The 8,474-nt window shown below is 50.1% G+C and overlaps 3 protein-coding genes across 3 annotated transcripts; 1 reads left to right on the top strand and 2 right to left on the bottom strand.

Annotated features, from left to right (window-relative positions):
• Positions 1 to 782: 782 nt before the first annotated feature.
• Positions 783 to 1,682, top strand: ISF_09924 (hypothetical protein; the record flags this gene model as incomplete). The annotated part of the gene is made up of 3 exons (XM_018853523.1): positions 783 to 867; positions 932 to 1,377; positions 1,647 to 1,682. The coding sequence occupies 3 exons, from the start codon at positions 783 to 785 to the stop codon at positions 1,680 to 1,682; spliced, it is 567 nt and encodes a 188-aa protein (XP_018699290.1).
• Positions 1,683 to 1,734: 52 nt separating this feature from the next.
• On the bottom strand, positions 1,735 to 3,042 carry ISF_09923 (cell division protease ftsH; the record flags this gene model as incomplete). The annotated part of the gene is made up of 1 exon (XM_018853522.1): positions 1,735 to 3,042. One exon carries the CDS (start codon positions 3,040 to 3,042, stop codon positions 1,735 to 1,737), a length of 1,308 nt encoding a protein of 435 aa, XP_018699289.1.
• A 4,254-nt stretch (positions 3,043 to 7,296) lies between these two features.
• ISF_09922 (hypothetical protein) lies at positions 7,297 to 7,611 on the bottom strand (the record flags this gene model as incomplete). Its single annotated transcript, XM_018853521.1, has 1 exon — positions 7,297 to 7,611. One exon carries the CDS (start codon positions 7,609 to 7,611, stop codon positions 7,297 to 7,299), a length of 315 nt encoding a protein of 104 aa, XP_018699288.1.
• Between the last annotated feature and the right edge of the window lie 863 nt (positions 7,612 to 8,474).

Here is an 8,474-nt window from a genome sequence, read left to right as displayed (position 1 = left end):
ATCGCTTCCACTTCGTCTCTCCATCCCAGCAAACCATTTTGGAGGGCGCAAGCAACGGTCAGCAGCAGGAAGGTTTGACGATTGACAAGCAAAGAGCTAGAATTGGCTTTTCATCACACCACGCGGCCACATCGACGCTTCGGTCGCTGCAGATAGTACTCTGAACACTTGGGGAATAGTCCTCAAGCTGGTTAGTCATCAGTAGTAAACAACGCGGAACGCGACAGTGGGCTACGTCACGACCATGGCAAAGCTGCACTATCCGAAAGCCTCCGTCGATCCACAGCAGAGAGATATGCTCGACCCCAAATCTCTCATTTGAATCTTTTTTTCCTTCTGTCGGATTGAGTACCTCTTCGTGGGGTTCGGTCTGTCTGTTGTAGGGTAGCTACCCGCTTACGCACTCTTAGGCGCCCGAATCGTGGCAAACGATCTAGCTCATCTTGGCCGTTTTCCGTGACCCACTGTCGATGTCAAGGGGGGGGAGCAGCTAGAAAGAACGCATCAGGCAACCCGATTGCGTCCAAAAGCACCACTAAAAAAAGACAACGGGCCAAGGGGAAGGCGGACAGTCAGAACTTGACGAGGCGCAATACTAATGACACTCTCCTGCTAACCAAGGTTGGCGCTGCCCGAAAATTGCTGCCCTCACAAAAGACAATAGGTCGAGAGAAGGTGGACGGACAAAACTTGACGGACAGAACTGGACGGGGTAAGTAGGCGGGATTTGCGCCACCAGTCATTAGTTCAACATGAGATTTGTAAGCTTTTCGAGCAACCAAATGCAATTACGGCAACCACTTTCGGATCTTGATTCCGCTTCAGCTATATTCCTCACTGCTTATATTTGCGCCAAAGCAGAGCAAAGTAGGAAAACTACTTGAGGGTTCTAAAGATGAAGCCGGATGAATTTGCCTGAAACCATCTACAGACGCTAGAAGGCCACAGCGGCTCGGCTACGTTCGTCGTCTTCTCTCACGACTCGACGCTCGTGGCGTCCGGCTCATGGGACAAGATGGTGCGAATCGGGCGGCGCACCGACACGGGCGAGAGCGTGCAAACGCTGGAGAGCCACAACTGTTCGGTTACGCGCCGCCAAACGTGCGCGGGATAGGCTTCATCGCGCACAATGTGCTGCACGTCGTGGCGATGCTGGCAAGGATCGAGCTGCTGCTGTGGGATGAGTGGGTGAGAGAGCCGTATGTAGCTGAGATGAAGGGGGAGGATATGCTGCTCATGGACAAGGTCGCGGCTGTGATTGCAAAGGAGAATGTCACATACGAGGATACGGGAAAGGTGATGGAGAGGGAAGGTGTGAAGGTGCCGGATACGGTGATGCTGTACGATCCGAATGGGAGCGACCCGGAGCCTGTGGATGTGAGTCAGGCCCTAATGGTGTAAAATAAAGCTGCAGTCCAAACTTTTCCGTCCACCGTGTCGTCTGGTTGGGCTGCTCTGGCGCGAAAATCTCGGGGAACTGAGAATAGTGTTGATGCGGGGTTTACGCGGCTAGACGTCAAGGATGGGTTTGGCTCGGTTGGTGGCCGTTCAGGCAGCAAGGGCTGACCCAACGATGAAAGATGCTCGTAGCTTTAGCCCTGTAGACTTGGCCAAAAGCGGAGCTGACCCGGCGGCCCCGATCTTAGGAGCCCGAAGCCAAGTGGATGACCAAGGCGTACTAAAAATAGTAGTTGAAGTTCATTTGCACCTCGTGCTGTGACACAATCTGACTATCTATACTATCATCGTGAACGATTGGCTATTCTCTATAAGCTCCATACCAAGCGTTGCACCGAAACCATCTGCATCCAGGTCTTCTTCCATCGTGTTTATCGTAGAAGTCTGGCGCCTCAGAGGAATGAAACCTTCCCCCTCCTTTTCAACCCAGGAGATGACATTTTCCACTGCGTCTCGAGGCGAATGCCTGTGCGCAATCAGAAATGACAAGATCTGAGCCGGGCTATATTTCATCGCAGGCACACGATCAGCGAACGTCGCTGCCAGCTCCTGGATATGCTTCTGGGTATCCTGAGCGTCTTGGTTGTTGACGACTCCTTCGTTCTTGTCTCCTACTCTCTCGGTCTTGCTAGACAAGGGCAGATAGACGTATCGGAACAAGCGCAGCAGCATCTCTCGACTTGCTAACCCGAACTCAACCATCTTGTCCACACGTCCTGGTCGAATGACAGCCGGGTCGAGGCGATCAACATGGTTAGTTGTCATGATCAAAGCTCTTCCCTCCACGGAACCTACTCCATCGATCGCGTTGAGAAGGCCAGAGAGTGTCACGCTGCTGCTTGTGCTCGACCCAGCATCGCTGTTTTCACGACTCTTTGCGCTTTCGATGGCATCGATGTCCTCTAGGAGGAGGATGCATCGTGTTGGCAGTTTGCGCATTAGGTCGCTCAGTGTCGCATCGTTGACTTTGGACAGGTTCATCGCGTAGACGTCTAGACCAAACTGTCCAGCAGCCGCCAAGCTGAGACTTGTTTTGCCAGTTCCGGGCACGCCATAGAACAAGTAGCCACGGTGGTAGAGCTGGTCGTGCTCGGCGTACCAAGCTACGGCCACTGGGTCAAGGTACTCCGCAATGTCGTCAAAGAAGTCCTTTTTCACGTCCTCGGGAAGGATGACAGTATCTAACCGCTTTTGACCCCGCCGCGTAGCGAGATTCCAGCGGTCATCGCTGTTCATGTAAATTGCTGTCTTGCTTTCCGTTTCTTTCTCCAGCGTGACCTGGCAATCGTGAAGAAATTCTTTCAGAATTCCGTTCGACGTACCCACGCAGGAGAGCAGAAACCGTTCACGATGCAAGTACCCTTCTTCTGGGACAGCGCGCAGGCAAAGAAGCTTTCTTTTGTACCAAAAAGACTTGCGTAAGTTGTTTGGACTGTACTGCAATGTGTTCTTTGTCTCTCCGTTCCCCGGCTCGGCTCGCTTTCCGAGAGTCACAATCGTGGATCGAGTATCTGTGGCGAACGGCTGAGATTGCACCCAGTTCCTCAGGGTGTCGTACGAATCATCGGAGGGGCGGAGCACCATAGAAAACGCTGAGAACGGTTAGAGTTTAGGTAGCTCCTGTGACAGCAACATGGTAGACCAACTGAAATATTTCTCCACGATCCTAGCAACACGGCCATGCGCAAACCTCATCAAGACAGTGACCAAGCCATAAATGCAGAGTAGGCGGGCGCCGAGATGAGATTTTCTAGACGTGAGGGGATGGATGTAGCTCAATGCAACGCCCAGTCCTGGGAAAAGAGTGTCCAGAAACGACACCTGCGAGTAAAGAGCACCAACTGCAGTGGATGCCATGATGTTGCAAGGCTGAATGATAATCAAGTAGCGCTCGACGGCATTAATGTTATGAGCTTGCTCATAGAAGAGAGAGGAGAGGAGCAAAACATTTCAGGAAGCCTTGAACTACATGGGGTCTATATAGACGGCGGAGGTGAGATCTGCTTCGCTCGCAATACAGCAGAGACGGTATCCCTTCTCACCTCCGCCTTCCTTTGGCGGTTATGGATCAAGAGACCTGCATGCAGAGGCTGACAATCCTGCGGGCGTACCAAAATATTCCTGCAGGCTAAATCTCTGTGTATATCGGCATCGATTGAGTAATACGCTGTGATCGGTTGGAGTGAGCCTCATGTGGAAGCAATTGCTTATCTTTCGGCCGCAGCGAACTATCAATTCCAACGACAGCCAACAATGCAGCTTACGGGGTCTAAAATGCGCGAACAACTCGTTGTCAACCCCATTCAACGTTCTCTGCGCGAGTTTGAAGCAAGGTAGCACGACGAGTGATCCCCTGTTCATTCTGCGTATGTACAAGAAGCACGACTCGAAATCCTCCCTGAGGGCTGGGTAGCACGACGCGGGATCCCTGAGGGCTGGGTAGCACGACGCGGGATCCCAACCCCGTTGTACAGTTGTGTGGGGCTGTTGTTGACTCAGCCACAACCCCGCGTGACGTTTTCGTGAGGGGTAGCTTGACCAATCCTTGCATGTTGCTGGGCGGACCAGGAGTGAAAGAATCATTTCGGAGGCAACGGCAGAAAGATTTTGTTTTCCTGGGATGGCGAAAGCTCCCGAAAAAGTTCGATCGAGCAGGCGCGTTCTATTTACGCTAAAATGGAATCAAACGCAATGTTGCTTGTTGCAGAGCTTCTTGACAGAGGATTTATCGAATTAGAGAATCCTGAAATAGGCAATCGTGTCGAAGAGTTGCACGAACGGCGTTTACTCTCCCCTTCTGGGCTGGATTTTCTCAAGACTATCCTTCATAATCAAGTAAGAATGAATTAGGTTAACTCCATAGTTGCCGTCTAACGCTGCCCAGTCTATTGAGTTTATTGCTAGGTCCTTACTGGGGCCTTGCAAGCTTGGGCATTGGCTGAAGTACAATGCAAGACCAGGCCATATTGAAGGCTGGAGGACAGGCGGTAGAGACGCTGGGCTGCGTGTTCTGCTAGTTCTTGCACTGGAAAAAGGATCCCGTGTAATTTACTATTCAGGCTCACAACTGCACGATCTGCCCGTACTGAAAAACGTACGAAATCGGGGCTTGCCCGAGACAACGCGGGCTGCCCTTGACGAAGCAGGTTGCATACCAATGGAGAAGTTCTATCCCGATGGAGCTCTGTGAGTTTATACCAAATGTCACACTTACAGTCCTAACAGAAAGCGCAGAGTTGTTACGGACGCTCGACTCTATCGCGAGATCGAAAGCGGAAATGTGATCAAGCACGCAGTGGTAGCGAACGATGCATTGACTGGGTGGCCTGTTTTGAAAGTAGAAGAGGAATTGAAGGAGAAGATCGGGAGCATACAATCGTCGATTGGGATCAATTTCGAAATCCAAAATCCCAACGACGTTGCTCATTCATAGCTCTTCACATGATGCAATTGAGATACCGAAAACCTGATTCAATGCTTGGTCCCAATTTACCGGCCAATTTGTAATCCGTGCAATATCAGGGTCGTATCTTCCAGCTTGTGTTGGCTCATTTTGTGCATAGGGATAAAATTCCCGCGTTATGTCATGCGTATTCACCGAAACTGATCCTGAGGCATCGATTGCCTTGCTAGAGGTATTCCCATTGCGAAGTTGCATTGCCACAATATCCTCGAAGCCAATAGCGGGAGCAGCTGCGGCGCTAACTGCGGGCACCAAAGTACCTTGGATAGCGTATTCATTGCCGTGGGTGGTCGGTGCTGTCTCGTCCAACCTGGGTCTTCGGGCTTGTTGAATCTCTGCATTGGCATCCGTCCCGTCCAACCTTCTCTTCTTCACGTATAATTGTTTTGCGCGGCGCAGCTGGCGGATCACCTCCGCGTTGATTTCTCGGGATGTCTGTTGCATGTATATCGTCTTCGTACCATTTTCGCCTTGGTGATAATACTTGACATGGCGTAGAAACTCGCTCGCAATCTTATATGACTTGTGACAAAACACGCACACTTCGCAGCACTCAACATCTGCAGAAAATGTGTTAGAAGAAGCAGTCAGGAACGGAAAATGGAAGGAAGGGAAGAATACGAGTTGCGAAATGCCGGCGGAGTCCCTGGCCCTTGCGAAAAGTTCTGGAAGGCGAGCAGCTTTCGTGAGGGCAGTGCTTAATAGACTTGTCGAGATCATCGCAACCGTTAACGTCATCGCTATCAGTTCCGTCACTATCGGTAGCTTTTGAGTGCAATGCGCACTCTGTGAGCCGACCAGAATGAAAGTCAATTTGAAGCTGGGTCGAGTCAGTTGCTGAAACGTTTTGATTAGGAATTCTAACCTTATAATCATCGATATGAAGCTTTAGTGCTTCTTCAGTTGGAAAGGAGGCACGACAAGCACAGCGATAGGATTCGCCTGACATCTTTACTTAGGTGGTAGATGAAGATGGAGCTGTGTCAAAAGTGTAACGACTTCGATAGGTGTATTTCGCTCTCGGCAATTAGTTATTCCGATACAGAGCCCAACTAGGCTCACGCATGTGAAAACGCGGAATGATTGCCACGGCTTCTCCCCATGCAAAACCACATCACGTCCCTCTGACCACGATCCAAATATTGCTAGGCAAGCTAAAATTCCGTGGAAACAGAAATTTCCCTTCCCTCTTCCAAAGCCAGCGATGGCCACCTGCGAGACGTGCGACGGTAAAGGTCTCAAGGGAATCGTCTGCCCAACATGCGGAGCCGACCCAAAGTCGTAGGACAAGAATCGCATTGTGAGTGAATATAATTACATGTGCTTTCATCGCTGACTATTTCTCACTTGAGAAGATGCATCGGAACCGACTGGTTCGAATAGTCATTTGTGAAACGCTCGAAAAATGGATGTTAAATGAAGACGAAAAATGATGAATTTGATAGTGGAAGCATAGAAATTGATATTTACTGAACTTTTCACCCCACCCATCCTCTCTGCTTGAAAATCAACTGTCCAGCAATTTTATCCCATGCCATGCAAGCCCAATCTGAATACATCGGGCCTCGTGACGTCACCTTGGCTAGGCAAGTCCAGACACAATTGGACATAGCCGGCACCACGGAATTCCTATTTGTCTTACACTAGAGCTAACTGCCCCCTTTGGTAGCGCCTGCTCCTATTTCTCATCAGTAATTCCTTCTCCCCAGTCCTTCAACTTGTCAATAGGGCTCTAGCCATTCTTTCCTGTCTTCCCTTTGCCTAACGTATTTATCTTCATACGCAGATACGACTTGAAATCAGCCTTGATCAGATCTTCATCCTCCAAGGCCCGTGACTCTGTGTGCTGTTTGATGGAACCAAAGAAAAACTCTATGGGATTCAAGTCTGGGGAATATGGCGACTGCATTATCAGTAGAACACCAGCCTCAGCAAATTTTTCTTTGACCGCTAGGGAGATATTATGGAATGAGGCGTTATCCATAAAGATCACCGATTGGGGTTCCGGGTATCTACCAAGTCGGGGCAACAGCCTAAAGAGGTAGCCTTCGAAGAATTCCAGGTCCGTATAATCCTCGTATATTTCGCAGTAGATGACGCCATTAAGAGTGTATGCCGGCAGGAAGGAAATTCTTTTGCCGCGGTGAAATGGTTTTCTCTGGACTGGAGTTAGGCCTATGGGCGCATAGCCCTTCTTCGGAATCGCTACGCTACGATCGTCTCTGCCCTCGTCTAGGAACACCATCTGCTCTGCTTCAAAAAGTGATCGCCTGTATATGTAATCGTCTCGAAGTATCGGGTTCTGCTCCTTGGCAAATGTAGCCATTACTTTGTTCGACCACCTTGTCCGCTTAACCCACCGACCGATGGTTGCTCTAGACACACGAACGCCGTACGCCTCGTATAAAAATTTGCGCTCGCTGGCTCATGCTTGGATACTCTTGTAACTTTCCCTGCAACGCAAGACCCATGTTCTCGGTAATTTCTCTAGGCCGGCCGACAGGTTTGGACGGGGCGTCGATCGTGCCGTGTCGGAGGATGTTGGAGCGTGCATTGCATACGGACTGAGTGCTACAGCCAATGACTTCTCGAGCGATTTCTTCATCACTTATTGTCTCATCACCCTTGAGTTTAGTCAGGATTACGCTTTCGAGCTCCTTTCGACGGAGTTTGGACAGCCTAGGTGCCATTTCGAGTTGAAATATGTAGCAGGGAAAGTTGCCACGTAGACCCTAGCATGACTGGTGCCTCTATTAAGCCCACATTCGGATGGCGGTAGAACATAGCTCCGAAAGTAGCTTGAGCTCCGTCGAAAGTACCTAGTGCGAATAAGTGTCTGGTAACACTATGCGGGGCAACCTCAAACGTTAAACAGTGTAAGGCGGACATCAAACTAATTTTGCGCTAAACAAAGCAGTGCCCTCGGAGCAATGTGCGTGCGGGCAGGCAAGAGAAACGGTCAAACATTTTCTTTTAGAGTGCCTGCAATGGGATGAACAGCGAAAAGAGTTACGAGCATGCACGAGCACGAGATGGGATGATTTGTCATACCGACTAGGAGGAAAGTCGGCATCAGACGGACCGAACTGGAAACCAAACATGGGGGCAATCCGAGCAACGATACAATATACACTCGCCACAGGAAGGTTCGACAATTGACAAGCCAAGAACTAGAACAGGCTTTTCATCATACCGTGCGGCCACATCCACGACAACATGACTAGCGACGCTCCGGTCGCTGCAGATAGGACTCCGAACACTTGGGGAATAGCCCTCAAGCTAGTTATTCATCAGTAGTAAACAACGTGGAACGCGAGCTGCTGGGATGGAAAGACGAGGTGGAAGTGATCGGAGAACGACAGGAATCAGTGGAAAGGATGAGGCGAATAGTCAAACAGCTACTTAGATATAGCTAGTGAGCCCTATTGGCGGGAAGCCACCGGGCGTAATAAAACAATGAATGAATGAATACCATGGCATGCCCTGATTATTTTTTGTACCTTGATAATCAAAATCATGCCTTGCAGATTCGACTTGGAGAGATTTAAGCTCA

Source organism: Cordyceps fumosorosea, assembly GCF_001636725.1.
Source record: "Cordyceps fumosorosea ARSEF 2679 chromosome Unknown scaffold_99, whole genome shotgun sequence".
Lineage (NCBI taxonomy): Eukaryota > Fungi > Ascomycota > Sordariomycetes > Hypocreales > Cordycipitaceae > Cordyceps > Cordyceps fumosorosea.
The sequence above is the reverse complement of the archived record's forward strand: the minus strand, read 5'-3'. Positions and strand labels throughout refer to the sequence as shown.